Source organism: Medicago sativa, chromosome 5 (assembly GCF_051527215.1).
Source record: "Medicago sativa cultivar Bolivia chromosome 5, Bolivia_mono, whole genome shotgun sequence".
Taxonomy (NCBI): domain Eukaryota; kingdom Viridiplantae; phylum Streptophyta; class Magnoliopsida; order Fabales; family Fabaceae; genus Medicago; species Medicago sativa.
This window is the reverse complement of record NC_140753.1, coordinates 21,706,617-21,730,807: the sequence shown is the minus strand read 5'-3', so window position 1 is coordinate 21,730,807 and position 24,191 is coordinate 21,706,617. Positions and strand designations below refer to the sequence as shown.

At 30.1% G+C, this 24,191-nt stretch overlaps 1 protein-coding gene and 1 long non-coding RNA gene across 2 annotated transcripts; both read right to left on the bottom strand.

Moving 5' to 3' along the window:
- Positions 1-12,304: 12,304 nt before the first annotated feature.
- On the bottom strand, positions 12,305-14,562 carry LOC146921001 (chaperone protein ClpC, chloroplastic-like). Its single transcript, XM_085714403.1, has 4 exons — positions 14,494-14,562; positions 13,649-14,245; positions 13,303-13,418; positions 12,305-13,066 (listed from the first exon to the last, which is right to left on the bottom strand). The coding sequence occupies exons 2-4, from the start codon at positions 14,226-14,228 to the stop codon at positions 12,500-12,502; spliced, it is 1,263 nt and encodes a 420-aa protein (XP_085570529.1). The 5' UTR covers positions 14,229-14,245; positions 14,494-14,562; the 3' UTR covers positions 12,305-12,499.
- Positions 14,563-17,313: 2,751 nt separating this feature from the next.
- LOC146921000 (uncharacterized) lies at positions 17,314-23,312 on the bottom strand. The gene is made up of 3 exons (XR_015011976.1): positions 21,808-23,312; positions 19,847-20,011; positions 17,314-17,757 (listed from the first exon to the last, which is right to left on the bottom strand). It is a non-coding gene; the product is annotated as an uncharacterized LOC146921000 (long non-coding RNA).
- Between the last annotated feature and the right edge of the window lie 879 nt (positions 23,313-24,191).

Genomic DNA, 24,191 nt, shown 5'->3' with positions numbered 1-24,191 from the left:
ACATAAAAAGAATTATACATCTGGTTTTTGAACACATTTACAATTTTTTTTTTACGCATTTATATAAAAAAAATTAAATAGAGATGTGCATCATGAGTATTTGTTTCCCCTAAAATAAATGGTGAGTACTTTTTTTTTCTTTCTAATTTTAATCGTATAAATTGTTGATAATTAATGTACTATTTTATTTTCAATTACTACATCCATAAATTAAGGGAAATTTTTTTGTGATTGTTTCATACATATTGGCTATAAATATTATGTTTGAGACTCACACTTTTCACACCATTTTGAGTTACAACTCACAAATTTCACATCAGTGCTATAAATTGTTCTTTTTGAAAATTTTCTCGAGATCATTCTTTTAATTAATTCATTTTTACTTATTCTAATTTTTTTCTTAGATCTAATTCTCATTACCAATTCAATTTCTAATTTTTTTTTGTCAATTCATTTTTGTCTTTATTCACCTTCTATTTTTTTGTTGTAGAAGTGCATCCCAAACGACGACTATGATGAAAGAATCAGCATATGGTGTGAACTTTGAAGAGATTGGATTGTACACTTTGATTAGAATGAATGTATTTTATTAGTTTTTTAAGCGATGATTATTCTTTTGTACAATTATTCATCTAATTAGATTTAGAAATACAATTTGTGTTCTAAATGTTATTTTACATTCTAAATAGTAGTGTTTCTATAGATTATTCATTATGTTGTACTTTCAACTTTGATCTGCATCTATGAAAAAAATTGTAAGAACTGTCATATGTTTATTAAGATTTTTTTTCTTAATATTATAATATTGATAAGATTTTATTGAATATTATAGAAATTTGTTATTTGCTTCTTTGTAATTTGTTATTCAACGAAATTAATGAGCACAAAAATACAATTATAGATCTTCTTCTTAAGAGACATAGAACATCGTGGTTCAAATCCTACACCCTATGACTTTGTGTGGGACACGAACATAGATTTAATGAATCAAAAGATTGGCTTGCAATTTTGATTTTTTATTTTTGAATTTTTTAGTAGTTTACGTTACTGGTGATTAATTCAATTTTTTGTTGAATTTTAGATTTTTTTTTTATGATTTTCAATTTTAGTTTTTTACAAATATTTGACTTTAAAAATAAACATATCCGAAATTAAACGATATATATACCATTTTAGGTATATATTTTACATTAATATTTTTTTATTAGTTCAATTTTTTTTCCAATTACCAAAATTTTAAAGGAATTATTGTTTTAATGGACATTTAATGAGGAAATATTCACCATTCAATAGCTATTATCATTGTCCCGGACTTTTAATGTGTATGCTTGAAGTGTTTTGTGTATTATAAATACAATGTTAGTATTTTAATTTGACTAAATAAAATAAAAGATGATACCTTTTTTTGTTGGTATGATACCTTTTTTATGCCGATATTTTTAGATGATTATGAGCACAAAAAAAAAACATAGACCTCTATTGCCTATATCCTCTATTTCCTATATTATATATATATATATATATATATATATATATATATATATATATATTTCTCAAATGTATATATGAAAACAAAGTTCTTCAAAGCCTACTCTTGACACACGACACCATGGACCAAACCAAGCATTTTCATGCATTTAACATCTGTGGCGGTTATTTCTTTATTATAATTTTTTTATTTGGTCATGATGTATGCATTAAAATAATTTTACTATTCTAAGGTTTTTTATTTTCTCATTATGTAGGCATTAATTGGACCAAACACAAAATTTAATAATTATAACTAAAAAAGAAAATTGAACTTTTTTATAAATATAATTGTTTTAATCTTATTTTTTTAAATAAATTGAAACAACATTCATCTTTTTTGTTGGTTTCTAAACAACATTCATCTACTTTAATAATTGTACCACTAAATTAATTTTTTATATGTTGAAAAAGTATAAATAAAGATAATTTGATTTTTTTAAAATTTAAATCATTTTTAATCTACAACATGGTTAAAATAATTTTGTTATCTTTTAATTTTCTTAAGATTTTAAATATTATAATTAAATTCCTCAAAAAAATTGTTATAGTTATATAATTTTTAAGTCATATTAAAAAAAACTTATGAAGGTAGACAAATATCTAAGAGAATCAGAAGCAATTTAAATGATAATATTGTGATACAAGCTGTCTAAACAAGTTATCAATTTGTAATATTTTTAATAAATTTTAATTTTAATGCGTACTCTCCTTAATGAGTAATGAAGTTTTCCTAATAAGTCATCTCAATATAATATATAATAGAAAATTGAATATTAATCAGGACATTCTCTTTACCGTCGAATTTTAATAATTATAATTATAATAATAAATAAAAAATTTAATTTTTTATAACTACAATTATACATTAATAAATTAAAATAATAAGTATTATTAAAATAAAAAGGGAAAACCAGTTCATTTCTTTTTATCACAGGTTGATGTAATTTATTGATCTGTCTTTAATGTCCAAGGTCTTATCTCTTTACCACTAGACCAAACATTTACAAATGTATTACATTAATATTAATATATCATTGGTTGATTTTAATTTTTTTTTTTTTTTGATATTTTATCTCATTCTTATTAGTGTGTTTCCATGGGTGGATGCACCATATGGATTTGGTGTGGCTATAGTCACACCAAATTTTCCCTAAAAATAAACTTACATGTGAAAGATGTCTACAAGATAACAGTAGAATTGCAAGTTTAAAAAAATTGGCCAAACCATTTGTGATTATATATACTTGGTGTTGTTATACATGCTTTTGCATCGACACCTACATGTATTCACAGGATGGGTCACTTTTCATTGTAATCTATTACCCGATGCAATGAAGTTTCGTTAGGTTGGATCAACAAATCATTACATATAACTTTTTTTTTAAAAATATTTAAAATATATATAATTAAATGACATTCTATATTATAAAAACTTCAAGACTTAGACTAGATTCTATTGTTTAAAATTTGAACATTTGAATACAATTGAAACACTTTGAATCTCTATGACATGAACCGAGTATTAATAGTGTGAAAAAATAAGTCAAGTACAATGTTAAATGAGCAAGGGTCGATACATCGCCGCCTGGATGCAGTAAAAAATAAGCAAGAGTCTCAACATCTTTGTGAATGAGTGTGAGTAAATAAGTTAGTTCACGAGAGTATGACCCATTTTAGAACATGGAATAAAAGCACCCTTGAAAATATATGGAAATAGTTTACTCTATGACTAGGAGGAAGGTTAATTTTATGTGCCAACAAGAAACTAAGTGGGTGGGTGAAAAGGCGAAAGAATTAGATAGTTCAAGATTTAAGCATTGATACACTGGAAAAGTTGGATCAAGAAATGGTGTAGGCATTATTGTGAATAAATAAAGGAAAAAGGATATTATGGATGTAAAGAGGATAGGAGATTGGATTGTAGCCCACAAATTTGTAGCTGAATTAGACATCTTTAATTATTATTTTTTGAAAGGAAATAAGACAACTTTAATGTTATTAGTGTTTATGCATCTTAGGTATGGTTGAAAGAATGTCCTAAAGTAAAATTTTGAAAGGATTTGAAAGGCTTAATTCAAGATATACCACAAGAAGAAAATATTTTTCTAGGAGGGGGTCTAAATGGGCATGTTAGGAGTGTTTGATAAGTTTTGAAGGTGTGAATTAGGGTATAGCCTCAGGGAGATAAATGCACAGGGTAAATTTATCCCAGATTTTTTGTTGTCTTCTAATCTTACTTTAGGAAAACAAAAGGGAGTCTTATTACATACAAGAGTGAGATGTCATGTTTTCAGAGAGATGTATTTCTTATTAGTAATTATGACAATACGATTTGATGAACTTAAGGTTTTACCTGGAGAGAGTTTGACTATCCAACATATAGTATTGGTTATAGATGCAAGGGTTAAAAGAAGAGAGAAGAGGAAATGCCACAGTTGGGATACAAGGATCAAATGGTGGCATTTAAAGGATGAAAAATAAAGTGTTTTCCAACAAAAGATTTTAAAGGAAGGTTGCGTCAAGCTACATAGAAGCGAAAATGATAAGTGGAACAAGATGACATATGGGATTAGAAAAGTAGCAAAAAAGACAATAGAAAAACTAATAGGTTTTGGACCTAACTAGGAGTAAAGAATCATGGTGGCACTAACATTTTTAAATTAAAATGAGAATCAAAAGGGGATGTTTTAAAGTGTGGTATAGGTGTACACGTACAAATATTTAGGAAAATTATAAGAGAGCTAAGAAAGGGGCAAATAAGGCATTAAACGCAACAAGAACACAAGCTTTTGTTGGGTTATACCAATCCTTACACACCAATGAGGGAGAAAAGTTTATATATTTTCTTGCTAAAGGACAAGAAAGAAAGAAAAGATAGATATTAGAGAGGCAGATATAAACTATAACTACTATCATCGTATTATAGAACACGAGGTAAAAGAAGTGTTGAAACGGATGAGACAATAAGGTAGTTGAGCTTGAAAATAAATCTATTGAAGTGCAAAAAAGTTGTGGAGAAATTTCATCCTCAAACCTGAACCCGTCCCCAACCTAAACATTTTCCCAAACCCGAACATACTACTAGAAATTCATATCCACCATTTTTTATTAATCTAATCCATTTGACGTAGGAAAACACACAACACCATATTTTATATCAAACGAACCTCTTCACAAAGTAATTAGTCAATTTTAAATTAGGGTAATGATTACAGTGATTAAAAGTTCAAAAATATCTCAAAAGTAGAGATAATATTTAGAGATTTGCATATTACATATTAATATATTTCTACATTCGGTATAGGTTCGAAATGGGTATCTATATCTTTAAATACTTGCCAATCATAATAAGAACACAGGCTACCATAGATCTTCTAAAAAAATCCATTTTCAAAAGATGAATTTGACAATAGTAAATATATATATATATATATATATATATATATATATATTTAAATGTCAATGTAATATATTCTTGGGGCAAATATCATCATGTTGGAGAGATCAAAACAATTGCCCTTTTTTTAATGACAAATGTTAGTAATTAGTTGTTAAATTAATATTACTCCTTCGTTTGAGTTTGACCCAGTACCTCTAACTCCTTATTCCTTAACTCAAATCATTTGAACTACTCAACCCCAAAAACAATTTATTAGTTAGGATAAAAATACCAATTTAAAATAAAATATAGTTGTAAACTATATATATACTTTATATTTGTAAAAGAAAATATTCCCTCAAAAAAAAATTGTAAAAGAAAAGATCTTGATACAACTATATAATATTATATTTTTTTACAAAAACTATTAAAATTAAGTTATATTTTTTGTCAAAAAAAACTATATAATTTATTTAAAGTTACTTTAAATTTATATTGATTTATATATCAAATAACTTAAATACTCACAAACTTTATGTAAATTAATTTTCAATTTTAAATAATATTTTATTAAACATTAACGTTAATTCCTTGAGTAAAAAAATATAAAAAAAGTATGTTAATTTCCCGTGCTTAGCACGAGTATCCCGATTTGAATGATAATCTTGGTGACCTGTTATTTTTCCAAGAAAGGGGAATACTCGCACCAACGCTTGATTCAGTTGAGCATGTTAATGAATATATGATGTCACTGATTCCAGGTGAAGAGAAAGAGTATTTAAGCTCTGATTCTGTTTGTCGATCAGGTAAAAATTCTGATGTCCAAAGCGAGTGGTTAACAACGGAATTTCTTAATGGTATTAAGAGCTCTGGAGAGAAACATCGATCAGGCCAATAGATTGTGTAATGGTGCGAGGCTGAGAGTTACACATCTAGGGAAGAGCGCGATGGCTGCTACCCGAATTACAGGAAAAGGGACGGTACTAGGGTATTCATTCCCAGGATGAATCTTATTCCGAGTGATCCAGGACTACCCTTCGAATTCAGGCGCATGCAATTTCCATTGACGCTTTGTTTTGCAATGACAATAAATAAAAGTCAGGGTCAATCTTTATCTCGGGTGGGAGTTTATCTTCTTAAGTTTGTGTTCACGCATGGACCACTCTATGCCGCTGTCTCTCGAGTTACTTCTAGAAAAGGTTTGAAGCTGCTCATCTTGGATGAAGATAATAATGTTTGCAAGGAGACCACAAATGTTGTGTATCGTGAAGTTTTTCAAAAAGTACGATCATTGGTTATGTTTTAGAATTGTCGTTGCTATAATTTAGAAAACTAAAGTTGCGTATTGTTTGGAAGTTGTTTTTTTTCATTTCTTTGTAAGGCGTACTGGTCATTACAGACCATGCAATTTCTATATAAGCAGATCCTCCTGCCATTGACTTTTAATTGATGCACTTTTCAGGTATAACAATACATGGAACTTTTTTTTATATCGTTGTTACCCTAAAATACAATATTTACATTAGACCATTGGTTTTGTAAAAAATAAAAACAAATAACAATCGGAGTTTCTGTAGCCCAAACTATATTTATACACACCCGTAAAAAATTTAACGTTTGCATTCACAGACTAGGTGTATACATCTGACACTAGGCATGGCAATGGGGGGGGGGGGGGACGGGTTTTACCTTCCCCGTCCCCATACCCGATTCTCATATACTTACCTGTTATTCTACCCATACCCAACGGGGATGAGAAATTGAATCTCACCCCCGTCCCCGACGAGTTCGGGTATCCTCGCCCCATCCCTGTCCCCGCTTTGAATAATTTTTTTAAATAAAAAAGAGAAGTTTTTTTGCATCCCCAAGAGAAATGTTGTAGTACATTATCGAACAACACGCTCACATTAACATTTGTTAGATGAAATGATTTAGTTGATCCTTTAAATATCAATTGTAGTTTTTATTAACATGACAATTATGAAACAAAATAACATGACATATCAACATAAAGTAATTTTTTACATTTGGGACGGGTATGGGTTTGGGTTTGGGGTGTGTACCTATATACCCGTTACCCGTCCCATACCTGTGTTTTGAAATCGGGAAAAACACATACCCATATTCAAACCCAGTAAAAACGGGGAAGACCCGTCAAATTGGGTTTGGTTCGGGCGGGTAACCGCGGGTATGAGTTTTCTTGCCATGCCTATCTGACACTGACTATTATATAAAAAAAAATACAAATTTTGTAGTTTTTATGATTAATAAAATACATTATGTCAACAAATAATAATATACAGTACGTCGGCGTATTTTTGCAAAAATATTACATATGTTAAGTTTAACAATGAGTACATCTTATACTACAAATAATTAGTATAAATATAAATCCAAATACTTTAATCGTTATGTGCAATGTTTAGATATTTTAAAATATATACAAAATTAACAAAATTAAGATGATATTTTTTTACATATCAAATTTAAATTATAACCACACTTATAACTTTAAGATAACATAATATAAAATCTATATATTTGATCAAAAAAGTTTTTTGTTTCCCGTGCTTGGCACGGGTCACTATACTAGTTGAACCCAATTTATACAAAGAAACATAGTCAATTATACGATGGAGAAATAGAAAAAGCAGACTGACGGATAGCCATCCGTCTGCAGGCTAATATATATTAATGCACTTTAGTTGAATTTATCACATTATACTCCCTCCGTTTTAAAATGAGTGTCACTTTAACCAAAAAAAATTGTTTCAAAATGAATGTCACTTTCAGTTTCCAATGCAATAGTAACTTTTTCTTTTCAATTGTATCCTCCAATTAATACTATGCACACTACTTCCAAAATATTACTTTAAAAACCAACCAATAGTTAATAAGGATAATTTGGTAAAATAATCATTCTCTTTCTTTTAATCATTGCATTTCTTAATATGTGTGCAAACACCTAAAACGACACTTATTTTGAAACGGAGGGAGTACTAAACTTGATTTATTTTTTTTGAAAATTCTTATTCATGTGAAGTATATTATTGTTTAATATGATGTACTATATTATTAATCTCTTGTTACATAACTTTTGTTTATGAAATTCTTTAACATGATTATTTATTTAAAATGTTATTTAAAAACTAATACTCCCTCCGTCCCTTAATAAATGACCTAGTTGAAAATTTGCAATTTTGATCTAACTTACTTTGACCATATTTTTCTACTAATGTACAAAGATAAATAATATCATATAAGATGTCGTTAGATTTGTCTCGATGAGTATTTTCAAAAGATCAAATTTTCATAATTTTTTCTAATATATTATTCAAGATATTTAACCACAAAGTTATGCATTGGTATGCGTAATATGGTGAAATTTTTTTTTCTGCCCCTATCACAAAAAAAAATGATATATCTGCCCCTAGTTGAAAATTATTGTTGTAAATGCCCTTGTTCTTCATTTGAAATGGCGAGCATCACATTTTTTCAACCATTCTCTGCAAGCTTGCAGGCTTTCTCAGACTTTCTCTGACTTTTCTGTGTGTTTGTAATTTCATTTGGCGAGCATGTATATTTAAGTATTTAATTTTTTTTTTCCATGTTCAACATATCAAATGGCGAGCATACCATTTGTTGTTTTTTTTTTTTAGTATTTTTTTTGCTTGCTCATATGAAATGGCGAGCATGCCATTGTTGTTTTTTTTGAGTATTTTTTTTTGCTTGCCCTTTGAAATGGCGAGCAAGGAAAGGCCAATTTTTTTAAAAAAAATGCGAACATGTTTTTTTTGCGGTTTTAAATTTTTTTACAATTTTTTTATGAAAAATACCATATTTCTTGAATTTTAAAAAACAACCTAAAAAGATTTTTTTTATTAAACATTAAACAAAAATACATTAAAATGAAACATTGTTACAAACCTAAACATCTATTACATTTATCTTCTCCTAATTTTGTGCCCATGAGTCGTTGAGGTCGCCATTTCAAAGGGCAAGCAAAAAAAAATACTAAAAAAAACAACAATGGCATGCTCGCCATTTCATATGAGCAAGCAAAAAAAAATACTAAAAAAAAAACAACAAATGGTATGCTCGCCATTTGATATGTTGAACATGGAAAAAAAAATTAAATACTTAAATATACATGCTCGCCAAATGAAATTACAAACACACAGAAAAGTCAGAGAAAGTCTGAGAAAGCCTGCAAGCTTGCAGAGAATGGTTGAAAAAATGTGATGCTCGCCATTTCAAATGAAGAACAAGGGCATTTACAACAATAATTTTCAACTAGGGGCAGATATATCATTTTTTTTTGTGATAGGGGTAGAAAAAAAAAATCTAATATGGTCAACTAGGTCATTTATTAAGGGACGGAGGGAGTATATTTTAATAATAATGTTTTCTTAATTTTTTTTTTAAACCAGGTAATGCAAAGAGCATTACCTAAAATTCATATTTATAGGGAAGAGAACACTTGTACAGATGGTTTAGCTAACCATGGCCTAGCTCTCTCTCACATGTTTGGTTCCCTTATGTTCCTGACTTTATTAGAGCTGAATACATTAAGAATATATTAGGTCTACCTAACTTCAGGTTTAGATCTTTCTTAAATAATTAATTTTTAATATTTTGTTCTTATATATTAGTTTGGAATAAAATTAATCAATTTATAAAAAATTATTTACCAACTTTTAGCTTTGAACAAATTTAGCTAAAGTTAGAAGACAAAATTACCAAACAACTTTAGCTTTATTTATAAAAATCTTACTTTTAACTTTAGTATTAAAGTAACTTTTATGTCTTGAAATAGTTGGGCCAAACACACCCTAAGTATCTTAACTTCATGCGCTCATTTCATCTAAAAAAACACTTTTATGCACTTATTTGTATTATTTTTTTTGAAAAAACTAAAATGGATTATATTACCGAAATCAAACAAGTCTAACCCGCACAAGGAGTGTCTGAATAAACTTGGAAATAACTTACAAAGTTACATTACACATGAATACACCAACGAGAAATTATCAATTTCAATTTAGTTTTTGAATCGAGATTTTTATTGATTTTTAAATTTAAAATTCAAACTTAAAATCGAAACCGTATAATCTTGATCGGATGGTCCAAATCTGATCAATTGCAATGCAATCATATCCTCCCGACTACACGCAAATTTAGTCCATGAATAGCTGACAAATAGAGACCTTGTTAATTTTATTTTTTTTAGTTTAAATATTTATTTAAAAATCCTCAAATATTTGAGAAAAGAAAAAGTGTGTGACCTATCTTATCATTTATTTAAAGAAAAGAAAAAGTGTGTGACCTATCTTATCATTTATTTAAAGTGTTGAAAAATGAAGTATCTTAGCTTAGTTAGTTGGGCACACGATGCACAATTATGAGATAATTGTAAAGTTGTGATTTTTGCTTCACCAGCTCTACTAATCAACATTCTCTCATATTTGCAAATTTTGATTCATAATGAAGAAACATTTGATTAATTTCATTCTATGGAATTAGGGTTTTGCCATGTTTCATTATAGTGCTCATTATTGATGATCTGTTTTGTATTTCTAGAGTTCAACGTCATTTTCTGTCGTTGCGGTAGGTATCATACACGTTCTTTGTTTACATGTGTATTTAATTAACTTGATTGTCATTATTTTGTTTTTAGTGAAATGTTTGGAGAGAGATATTTGATTGGTAAGAAATGAGAATATTGCTTAAGATAAGATCATATGAATGAATTGGTAATTTGTTATAATTGGAAAGCTCTAAAGGGTGCGTATTATGTCCAGTTGTTTTTATTTGGTTTTTGATTGTATTAGGATACAATTATTTTGTTGTAGCAAATCAATATAGTTAACCTGCCCAACCCACCAATTTTAAATTATAGTGTAGCACTTAATGCCACTTTATAGAATAAAGCTGAAAGAAGCCTTGCCAAATTAGTTATTTTCTATCTTTTATTGGTTTTAATTTATTTTCGATAGTTTAATTTTATGATATGTCGAAACTAACATACATGTTTATAGAATAACTATTTAATCAAACTAATGAGCTGTTTCCCTTGAAAGAATGATTACTACTTTATAACATAGTAACAATTATTGGGATGAGTCGTACATGTTTTGTTTAATATTAAAAATTTGGAAGTGTTTATAATTTAAAAACTATCAGCAGAGCTCTTTATATAGTTCTATGCCTCAGTTATTACTTTTAAAAATTATTACTACGCAATTTCTATGACCTTTTTTATTAACTTGATGGGAACTTGCAGGGAAGAAGTTGAATATAATGTGCTATCTAACCTGATTAAACAGTCACCTAGAACCTTTCTGAGGAAAAGAATGACAAGTTTTATCATTGGTTGAGAATGTCAAGCAAGAAAGTGGCTTTTATCATTACATGTTACTATGTCATCCTTCGTTTTAGCGTTATATGTATAATATATAACTTTGTATGTAAGTAATTTTTTTTTAATGTATATAGGTAGACGATCTAGTATCTAAAATAGTTGTATTCATCAAATGCTAGCAACTGTAGCTAGTGATGTGGTCTATGAGGGCATTGATGGTGTGTTTTGTCTGCTAGGACGAATCACACCGTCAAGGTCATACTTCATTTGTCCATTCGGACTGCCCTCTCCATCAAGGTCGTACTTTATTTGTCCATTGGCACTGCCCTCACCACCAAGGTCGTACTTCATTTGTCCTTGATGGTGAGGGTTGTCCCAATGGAAAAATGAAGTACTACCTTGATGGTGAGGGCAGTCCCAATGGACAAATGAAGTACGACCTTGACAACGTGCTTCATTTGTCATCCTTCAAGACGAGTGCCTGTACCAAGGATAATATTTTGGATTATTCTTAATTCTATCAGGCAACTCCATAGACTCTTGCTTTATCAGTTCTTTTCCTAATCGGCACACTACCCTTAATACTTCCTTGAAATTACGCGAGATTGTTTCTATGGAATGTTGGAAACGGTTTGAAGCAACTCTGTGACGAACATTATGACCAATTATAAATAAGAATGTAGCAACTTTCTCTTCAACAAGCACATCCCTTGAGTCACATAAGTAGTTCTTGCCTCTCAGTTCATTACAGAAATTAAGAAAACACACTTTCTTCATTCGAAATAAATCAAAACAGCTAGTTCCAGACCCATTTAACACTTTAGCAACAAACTCACGACCGGACAATGAAGATGTCAAAACCTTTGATTTGTCAAAGTATTTCTGATGATAGTCATAAATGATACCACAAATGACAAAGTCCAAAAATTCATCATCACTTGCATCAGAAGTAGAATCATCACTTTTTTCAATATCAGTTCTATTTATAACCTGTCATACAAAGTAACAATAAAACTTAAAAACACGATACTCGATAAGAGGAAAATAAAAGGTTTTATCAATATCAATTCTCAACAACATCATGTAAATAACCACACAAGCAATTGTTCAACAAATAGAAAGAAGTAAACAATCATAAGGAACCTAAACAAATACTAAGATAAATATGTCTGATCACTAAAGATGAGTATGTCTCATCACTAGAACCTAAACAAATATAGATTATATCCTTAGAGCCTAAGTACCCATCCACGCTTCCTCTCATTAGGCATGGCGATAAATATTTCCCTCCAATCAGAATCCTTAAACTTTTCCAAGGCTTTTCCATAAGAATCGTCTGAAATGTCTTCTAGTCCATCGAGAGCAGCCACACACTTGGTAAGAGAACAATCTGAAGTTACACGCAAAGTAGCATCTGCACTCCTATCCCTTCTTAACCTATCAGCTCTTGCCAAAGAAACTTGAGCCCATGCAGCAAGTGCCTCATTCATATGATGTGATTTAGGCCCATACTTGGATGCAAGTGCCCCATTCATATGATGTGATTTAGGCCCATACTTGGATCTCATATGAACCTGTTGCTTTTCACTGCGTGTGATGCGCTCAACTTCATGTAGATCATCATATGAACTATCCTTATCAACATGCACATGATTAGCACTCCCATTGTTAATGTATTGATCATCAAGCTCGTTTTCGTCATCTGTGTTTGGTGGGTCTTGGGTAGATGAATGATGAAGTACTGCAGTTGCATTATTTTTGTTGAATATGATTTCCTGTGCAGCTTTGAGATGCACCTGAAAAGATATATGCATATCATCAATACAATGAGAGTAACAGAAAGGTTTCCAATTAAGAGAATCAATGAAATTTTCTTAATAGATTCGATCTTTCTAAATCATAAAATGCAAACAAACTTTTCACTACGTGAATACTTGCTTAGTTAAAGTTCAAAGTCATCAATCTCGATTAAGGCACCAAGTCTTCGGTTCCACTCACATGTGGATCCGTTTTCAGATACCATCATACTAACCTGGTTGCGAATATTAGTTGGATCAGCACCCAAATTTTCAAGAACACATGCTGCCACACCCTCACCCACTCGAAGAAGACCCAAAAGCAGGTGCTCAGTTCTGATATAATTGTGACCTACAAATTCCAAGATATAAGCCAAAATTTCAGCAAACGTAAAGGAATCAGAATAAAAGAAAAAGCGGAAAGGTGGGTCAAAAATAAACTAACAATTCAATTTAACTCAAATTGGTCAACCAGATCAATCAAAGCAACAATCAAGGCATCTTTGGAATAAATAAGTCATGAATAATAAGTATAATTGATTTGATATAAAAAACAACATATAAATGAACGTTGTCGTTTACCAAGTTGGCGAGCTTCCTCAAGTGCGAGTTCCAAAACTCTCTTGGAACGCGGAGTAAACTGAATCTCAACACCGACGAAACCACTACCCCTTCCAATTATCTTTTCGACTTCCACGCGAGCGTCTTTCATGTTAATTCCCATAGACTTTAGAACCTTGGCACCAATACCAGTGCCTTCACCAATAAGACCCAACAAAATTTGTTCTGTTCCGACAAAATTGTGCTTAAGCCGCCTAGCTTCCTCTTGAGCCAACATAATAACTTTGGTTGCTTCCCCCGTGAAACGCTCAAACATGGCTCTAGTTACACATCTGCTACCTCTACCACCCCTTGCTCTATTAGTACCAATCTGAGTGAGCACCATAGAATGAAAATCTTGTTGGTGTCTGAACATAGAATCCAAAGAGTTCACAGGACGTAATCCAGAGAAACCAGACAGTCGGATTGCAGTAGTTTGTGTGGCATACATCATTCTGATAGACGTAGGTCTCGATCTCGTGGATCCATTTTTGTTATTGACATGCCTTGGACAAGCCACTAGGTCGGGGACATTAATCAACTGTGCCAAAACCCTAGACATGATTCTTAAATTGTTCACTGCATTCATGGATGAGAAAATATATTAGCAAACAATAATTCACGTGAAGGCTCAAAGTGAAAGTTAATTAATCGGAATGCAATACAAAAACTATAAGGCTTGTGAATGATAAATCAAATTTCTCAATTTAAACCATTGTAGTTGGGTATAAACCTATTACCAATTGCTGGCTGTAAAGAAACATACCGGAAGGAAAAAAGGAAAAATAATCGAAGAGTAGAAGAACCTGAAGGCAAAAGAAACAAACCTTATAGCAGGAAGCAGTTGCAGAGACGAGAGAAAAAAAAAAAGGTTAAGCGTGAAAGAGAATGCTCGCCTGTATATATATATATAGTAAGGTTTTTTATGTGTGTTGCTTCCATGTTTGTTCTATTTTTATTACTTTTTATTCTTTAAACTCAACATTTTATTCGCATAAATATCTTAACAAACTTTTAATCTTATTCATTAAATATTTTATTTAATTTTTTATTGAATTCTTAATATTTTATATAGCATAAATATCTCAACAAATTACATATAATACTTTCAATCCTATCCATTAAATATTTCACTTCATTTTTTAATAAATTTTTGGTTTAATGAATCAACGGTAATTTCAATTTCAACATTTTTTGTTTCAATAAATGTAGTTTTTTTTATTAGTTTTTGAATTTTTGTTAAAAAAAATTGAAGGAAAATTTGTTATTCATTTAAAACTGATTTTTTTTCTTCGAATTTTCAAATATTACATCATATCCACTAAAAAATTCATACTACCAAAAACTATTTATGAAAGTTAATGACGTATGATTTTTGAATATCAAACATAATCCGTCTATTTTTTAATGTTAATAGTAAAAAAATCTCTAAATTATTGAATGGCAAAATTATTTTTATTCTAATTTGGTTACAACCAGGGTCTATGAGGTTGTTCGTTATAACTTTTAAAATAAGTTCACTTTAAAGAGCATTATTTATGTTTGCTATTGTTTTTTTTTTTTTCTAAAACCAGGAACTACAAAAACAGTTTCAAATTAAATCATATTAAGATTATGTATTTTAGGGGAGGGGGAGAAAATAAGTATAAAAAGATGAAAGTAATTTTGTAACAAAATTCCATTTTATATAGTTGCATCAAATTAAACTAAATTGTTTTTTTCTTCAAAGTAGTGATTGCTATAATAAACACAAAATTGATTATTATTTTTCATAAAGTCTCTAAAAATAATCTCTAAATTATAGAATGCCAAAATCATCTTTCTAATCTAAAATAAAAAATAGTCATATATTTAATTTACATTTACTAAAAAATAAGTTTATAATGTTTATGTATTTTTATCTCTCAATGGGTCTATTTGATGCAATAGAACCACTTCCCTATGAATTTTAATTTTGTAGGTATTCCAATGAAAAAGGACAATTGTTTATGCACATCTTCACTCTCATATTAACATTTATGATGTAACCAAAAAAAATATTAACATTTATGTTTTATTTTTAGAAAACTCATTTTTCTATCTGACATATACATCACAAAAAATAATCCATATTTACTTTAATTTTATCGTCCAAATATTTTATTTGTTTGTGTTTATTACTTTTCTAATTTAATTTTAACATAATTTATTGTTAACCTTCTATATTGTCATGGAAAAACTTCCTTTACTCTCTCTCTCTCTCTCTCTCTCTCTCTCTATATATATATATATATATATATATATATATATAATCACTTAGAATTTTTTTCTATGTAAACTAACCACTTTTAATATTCTCACACCACTTTACGGGTTTAATTCATGTTCTAATATATTTTTTATTTCTTCCATATAAAAATTATTATTCTTTTATCATGGATGATAATGAGAGCCCGTTTGTTATAGGTTTTTTAAGAAAAAAATCACTTATTTTAAAAAAATAATCACTTTTAAGAGTATTGTATCCGTTTGTTACAGATTTTAAAAAAAATCAGAATCTAAAAATAATCTAAAAACAGCTTCAAATGAGAAGCTGTTAGGAGCAGCTTAAAATAAAATAGATTTTTTTTAGAGGAGAAAGAAAATATAATTTAAAAGATTGAACTAATTTTGTAACAAAAAATCCCTTTTATATAGTTGTATCCAAACAAACTAGATTATTTGTTTAAAAAAAGTGATTTTTATTACAGTAAACAAACGCAAAATAGATTCTGATTTTTCATATAATCTCTAAATTATTTTATATCAAAATCACTTTTATTTTAATCTGTAACAAATGGGCCCTGAATGTCTTCGGGTATACATACTAGTTAACTCTCTATACTAGTTAACTCTCTCTTTGCAAATATCAACATGTAAAATTATTTTTTATACAAAAAATGCATTATTATAAAACAATTGAAATTGTGTAGAATTTATTCCTTAAATTTTATATTAATAATTGCAGCACTAATGATCATTTTACAATTGTTTCATGTGAGATCTGGATAATGTCTCTTGAAGTTACAATGTCAAGTTTTTACCACTGAGCAGACACCTCTTAAACTTATTCTTTCTATTTTGATAAGACAAAAATATTATACTACACGCTTTCACTTTGACAAATTACTAATCAAACAAAAATCATTAATTAGGAAATTCAGTTATATTTAATTTCATGACGAGAAGATTTTTATTTAAATAATACGACAATTGTATAATTTTTCTAAATTAATAACGAGTACAGATTCCTGCGAGTCTTGGTATTCAAAAATTGTTTATTTTATTTTATGTGTTAATAATTTTACTAAATCTAGTTGATTTCATCCGTTTATGCATCTATTGATTTACGAGTACTTAAAATATGTTTTTTTTATTCTATTTGTGTGTACCTATCAACTTATTCGTCCCTTTATTGCATGCCGAATTTTGCTTATCTTTAATTATATGACAACACCGAGTAAATACACTAGCATGATATGATAATTATATGTCTAACCCAGACAACACCGAGTAAATACACCAGCATGATATGATATGATAATTGAGTTTGATTTTTATATTAGAGGGTTTTGGCTTCATGTCTTTATTTTGAGCCATGTGGGACATCAATCTAACACTGTTATCTCTTCGATGATCCACATATTTGTTCCTTTATATATAATATAAATACATCTCTTACAAATGATATTGTAAACAAAGAAAATCAACATCAAGACTAACATAAATAGTTAAACATACATAATTTTAAATGATAATGAATTGTCCAAATATAAACTGTATTACAATTGACCTCAAGTCAAAGTATATGTTCTGCATTTGTTTCAATGCAAGTTTGGCGTCAAGCACACAATAAGAGCATTTAAGAATATAATCAATCTCGAATTTTTGCCCAACTCAGACTGTACAGTGTCATGTGAACGAAAGAGATTTGCGGAACCTTGCTACTCTTATTGAACGAATATTTGAAAATAATATTTTCTTGTTCATGGCATGAAATCTTCATATGCAAAGCTTTTCTTATGTTTCTCATCCGAAACAAGAAGTCTTCCTTATCTTAAAAGGTACCACACCTAACAAGAAGCAACATGTGTCGAAAAAAAATATAAGAATAGAAATTTAGAAACATAATTCTACAGAATAAGACATCTTACTCTACAAACCCAGTGCAGGTATCATCAATATGTGTAAAATCACAACATTTGGCTTGTTTATAAAGAATGGGATACATATAACTTAACTTTGTTGTTTGTACAAATCGAAACTACAAAGAAAAACTCAGTACATCACTCGTTGGGATGCCACGAGCAAGATGAATGCAATAACATTCGGTTGACTGTGTTGTGGATTAATGCCGAGAGTTTCTTTTTTACAGTCTGAAATTCACAACACATTGATATGAATCAAGACATTTATCATATCAATGCTGGTATCATAATTTGATTGCCATGTTTTGCTAGAATTTGACTGATCTAACGGGACACATTCATCACTAACACCTTCAGTTCTCAAAGATTTATTCTTACAAGGTGAGATACATAAATTTAACTAGCATCCAACAAAGGAATGAATTGAGAAGAAGAAGAAGAAATTGTCACTAAAGAACTAACTAAATCACTTTTACGATTTCAACTACATACAACCATACAAACTAGTTATTTAAAATAGTACCTAAAACACTTTTTATTTCTTTTTTTTTTTTTTTTGAAAATCTGAAACAAACACGTGAGAACTTCTAAAAGTGATTATTTTATATGAAAAGTTGTAACAAACGGCTCTCAATATCTTCCACTTTGGAAGTATCATAATGGTGAATACACAAATTAGATTCGTTAGGTTCATTATTTCGTTCTGTTAAAAAGCAAATAACCGACACACAAAATATACCATAGAAGATCCCTTGAAAAAACAAGTGACTCCAAAGAATCTCAAACAAAGATTAAAAAAATTTCTAACCAAAGATAAGCAAAAAACAAAAGACAAATTTTCCTAACAAACCTGATACGATCTTATTATTATTTGAGAGGAAATCAGTTACGATCTTTCTATGTTATTTAATGTGACGAAGCATAAATTTGTAACTTTGTGACTACTTGCTTAGTTAAAGTTTCAAAGCCACCAATTCTTGATTAAAGAAAGGGTGGATCCGTTTTCTGATGCCATCATCGAGAGTTGGCTAAAGCCATGAAATTTTAACTGGCAAAGTAATTAACCGACAAATATAGAACCAAAAAGGCTTTGAAAAGTGATAGAAGTTCGAATTTATGTTAGAGGTTTTGCCTTCACGTCTTGACTTTGACCGATAGGGGACTTCAGTATATCACTTGACCTTAGTATGTTCCAGCCACATACTTGTTTCTCCATATATGAAAATACATCTCCTATGATTGATATTTTAAACGTACAAAATTGTATTTGAAAAGATATGTCCAAGTATAAACTGTGTCTAATTCAGTAAAAGAGTCTGATTGTTTTGAAAAGGAATTTTGTTGTGAGAACATATGTATATATGTATAAGGAGGGGAAAACTTTAAGCATGATTTCTGCATAATTATGCAGAAAATATTTGAGTTAAATAGTGAAGCCTAATTAGTTTCATGATATTTTGACATTTGCATATCTGGTTCTAATTTGAATACCTTATTTTGGGTTATCTATTTGATTTAAACCCAGAGATACTACTCACAAACTGAGACTTGTCCTTGCATCAAGTGATCTGCATCATTTTTTTTCCTATATATGAATTGGAGCATCTCTGTTGCTTTTAATGCCCACTTTGCTGATCGCTGGATTCACATTATGCACTTCGTATTTGAAATAGCAGGTCAATGGCAGGCGGCAGCCAATGAATTAGACAGTATAACGCAGTTTGCATCCGGTCCCTTGGCCAATGAAACTTGAAAAATATTCCCGAACGGGACAGCATAACCATAATCATTAATTAGGCTAATTGTTCATTAAAAATCCACATTCTATTGAACTAACAAGGGTCAAAAACATTTTTTAGTTGCATTTTTATTTAATATAGATGTGGTAGTAAGAGGAAACCGGTTACACCAATTGACCTCTAGTGGAAATTTGTGTTCTGCATCTGTTTGAATGCAATTTTCGTGTCAATCACACAGTAAACACATTAAGCAATATAAACACTCGAATACTTACCCAAATCAGAATATGTACACTACAATTTGCGGAACCTTGCTACTCTGATTGAACGAATGTTTGAAAACTTATCTTGTTCATGGTGCCATGAAATCTTCAGATGCAAAGCTTTTCTTCTGCTTATCATCCGAAACAAGAAGTCTTCCTTATCTAAAAGGTACGACCCTAACAAGAAGCAACATGTGTCATAAAAATTATCTTTATTTTTTTATTTAGAAAGCAAGAGTATCGGTATATATTTCAGTTGTGAGTGTGCAGTAGAAGGTTTCAACTCATCCTAACAATTTTATTAATATAAAATTCAAACCAATTTTAATTTTAATTCATAATTGCTATCCAACAAAAATTATAAATATCATTCAACAGTATAACGCGATCCTCGAGTTTGGCACTCGATCTACCTTGATTGAATTTACTACTTAAACATTGAGTACGCTTTCGAAAATCACCTTTAATGTTAATTAACTTTTACATTCAAATTAAATCGAATTATCCTCAGTGTTGCAGCCAACTTCACTTTTATTTAAAATGAAACTGACACAACCACATGAAGATGATTTGATGGGAAGCTCTTTGTGCCACCCGATTTGCAACTCTGGTTTATCCGTGAAACAACGAAACTAGTGGCTTGATGCATTGCATAGCAGAGAAATTCCAATTTTATATTAAATTTTTGGGGTGCGCATGTATTGACTTTAAACGATGTGGGAATTTTTCAGCTTATGCCTATCTCTAGTCATAACCTGCATTGAAGATAATATCCTACTTTTGCTTCTGCTTCTGCTTCATTCTTAACCTAAGCCACTTTAAGAACGGATCACACCATGGTTGCTCAATCTTTCATTGTAAAGGAAAGGTCCTTATAATTTTCAGCGTTGCCTCATAATAGTATGCTATATATACTTTCATTAAATTTGAGTGGTAAAATGTTATATGCTTATCTTATAATCATTTCATTTCCCTCAAAGGTCCAAGCTTTATATGGGAGATCATTAAATGCTCATAACCTTCTACCTTTGCCAGGTAAGGAAGCAAGTTTTGCTGGAAATTACACTTTTTCATTATCATCTCAAACTATGATCAATTTTGACTCAATTATTGTAAACCATGTTATAGAACATATAACACTCCTTAAAACTCCATTCATTCCTGATAAGCTATATCAACAAAATTTCCAAGTTTTCATGATTTTTCATATGCATATAGTTGAAGAAGCGTATTATTCATCTCATTAATCCAGTAGGTGTCAACAATACGTGCAAAATCAAAACATAGGATTGTTTGTTAAGAATAACATACATATAACTTACCTGTGTTGTTTGTACAAATTGAAACTAGGTTTTTAAATGGTCATGAAATGGTGTTTACATTACAGGTTTGGTAGTAAACTGTAACCAATTTTGACTATCATTGTAATTTGTACGGCATTGACAAAACCAATTGTCAATTTTCTTCCCATTGAATTTGTTAAATCATCCAAATATAGTATTCATTAACAGTAAAACTTGAATTGGTTTTGCATCTTAGCCAAAGAATTAAGTCCTTCATTTAGCTCAAAAAAATGAGCAGAAGTTGACTTCTCAATCCCTGCAGTTGCACCACTAAGCAAGTAACTTCTGAATGCATTAATCAGTTTCAATGTATTTTCTCAATCACTGCCGTTGCACCACTAGGGTAAGTAAATATCAATGTTAAAACTATTGGGAAGAGTTAGTTACTTAGTATCATTTAAGTTAGTGTTTATACCATATAGTATTCTACTCTATATGCCTGCAAGCCGACGATAATCAATCTAAATTCCTATTCCACTCGCAGGTTGTTAACATGTTTATAAATTTATTAATATTTCAGATGAAGTTATTTTCCTTTAGAGGCAATCAAAATGGATTAATGAGCAAAGGGAACACATTCTCTTTAATAATAAAAACATAAGATTTCCAAATTTTTTTCATGTACAATACCTGAATCCACAAACACCGGTTTATTATACCTGACATTTTATCAGGGTTCCACCGGATTTAACCAAATCAACAACATTCACAATATGCCAACCCTTAGGACCTCCTTCCGTAATTCCAACTGTTCGCTTATTTCCTTTCCGAACTTTTGCACAAACTACCTGCGTATGCATTGTGTATGTGCTAATAGACGCACCTGTCACTGAAACTTTGCACCGACTTAATGTTTGGCTTCACGAAAGATACTACCAGAGTTGAATTTTGAGAAAAAAAACACATAGATCTTTGGTTTTTCTGAATAAAACTGATTTTGACTCCGAGTCGCGATTTGAATATTAATAATAAAACACCTGCAAGGCATGAATGTCGAATGTGATTAAACTTGTTGGTCCTCCTCTGGAAATTGGTATGTTTAATAGAATCCTCACCAAAGTAAAGGCAATGGTGATATCCCCTTCATCCTCCATTCTTTCACAAGTTCCGATTAGGAAAAAACGAAAGCACAGGAGTAAATGAGGCGGCAACAAACAGCTTTGGCATGGCATAAATGACAGGAAACTGCTCAAAAATCACTGCTGGAGAACTAAATGAGGCCAGAAAAACCACATGCTGTCCAGAAATGACATAAGCATTGGGAATGAAAAATTTTGCGAAATCATCAGGGAGCTTTCTGAAGTTTTCAAGTTTAACTCTTTCAAACATTTTTTGAAAGACTCATTCAAACCTATAAAGAGTACTTGACCTGCAATGTGTATTAAAACTTATTTTACAACCAAAACTTATTTAACCGGAAAAATCATTAGACTTATTTGAATAGTGCAGCCACTATGATGGGACAAACTGACCAACAAAAAGGAAATTTCTCAACCGACAATGGGATGAAATTTTATTTTTGTCAACCAAAATTTTATTTTTGTCAACCAATTTTGACCCATCAAAATTATCAAAATTGCAAAGCATAGTCAATATGACAAGCATTCTGCTAGTCCATAGTATACTCTATAGACCATAATAGGGAATTTTATATTAAATGTTTCCACCGTTTGTCATTAGTTTAACCGATGTGGGACTGCTCTCAAATCCAAATCTCTTTTCCAAAAGAAACAGCAGTAACTAGTCAAATCTTCCATATTTTTTTTAAACCTTACGCAATACATACACATTAAATCTATCTACATATTAAAGTATGAAATTGAAGGGCTAGATAAATCAAGTAGATTAAACTTCTTATTATGAACATATTAACGGGTAAGGAAGCAATTGAACTGTGATCAATTGGTTGTTTCCAGCGTATTTACAAGCAATGATAATCAATCTAAATGCCTATTCCACTCAGCAGGGCCAAAGCGTTCCCATGAGCTGCCAAAATTTATGCAAAATGATAAAATAAAAAAAATAAAAAAAAGGAAAATGCTAGATCCAGCGACAAACGCTTTCACGACATTTTCCCAACATGAGGTGGCATGTGGTGATTTGCTTGTCATGACACTGCTGATGCATAAGTGCTACTTTCCCCTCCGTGGTTGCCGCCCATAATAGAATTTGATAGGTTAACTTCATTTTCTTGAGCATTTCTCGATATTAATTGTCGCTATAATTAGGAGTCCTAGAAAAAATAGTGAACTTCTACTGTACACTCGTAAATTAAGGTGTAATAGTACTCTTGTTTCCTAAATTTATAAATTAAGGATCAATTTTATGAAATAAATAGTTATTTGTCGGCATTTATATTTTAGAAAATATTATTTCATAAGAAAAACACATCATTCATTGTTTATAAGAATCATAATAATTTTTTGGGTCATGTTAACTTGTGCCCTTGGGGCACATGTTAAGCAACCCAAATGTAGAAATTATTTCTTAAATTTTGTGCATTCAATTAGTTAAAAGTGAAAAAGTTAAATTCAAATGCATTAATTACAATAAAACATTTCTACTTTTACTTCTTAACTTGTGCCTTGAGGGCACAAGTTATCATTAGCCTAATTTTTTTTACATATTATCGTATAAATAATCAAAGTTCTCTATTATGAGCGATAACAATTCAAAAAAAAATTAATTTTATTTCGTTGGCACTTTTGGTGAATAAGACTTAATAATTATAATTATAAATGATAAGAAATAATATTTTAACTATAAATTTAAGGGTTTGGTGTACCGATACACTCAAATATGTTGAGTGTACCCTAGAATTTGCCAAAAAATATTCATTGCGAAAAAATGGCGACCCTTAGAATTCCACATAGATCAATATTTCACACTTGGAACTCTATCAGGGTTCCATTTGACTGAACCAAATCATCAACAATCAAAATATGGCAACCCTTGGGATCTGCTCCTTATAATAACCTCTATTTAACATTTTGTACTAAATAACTTATCGTGGA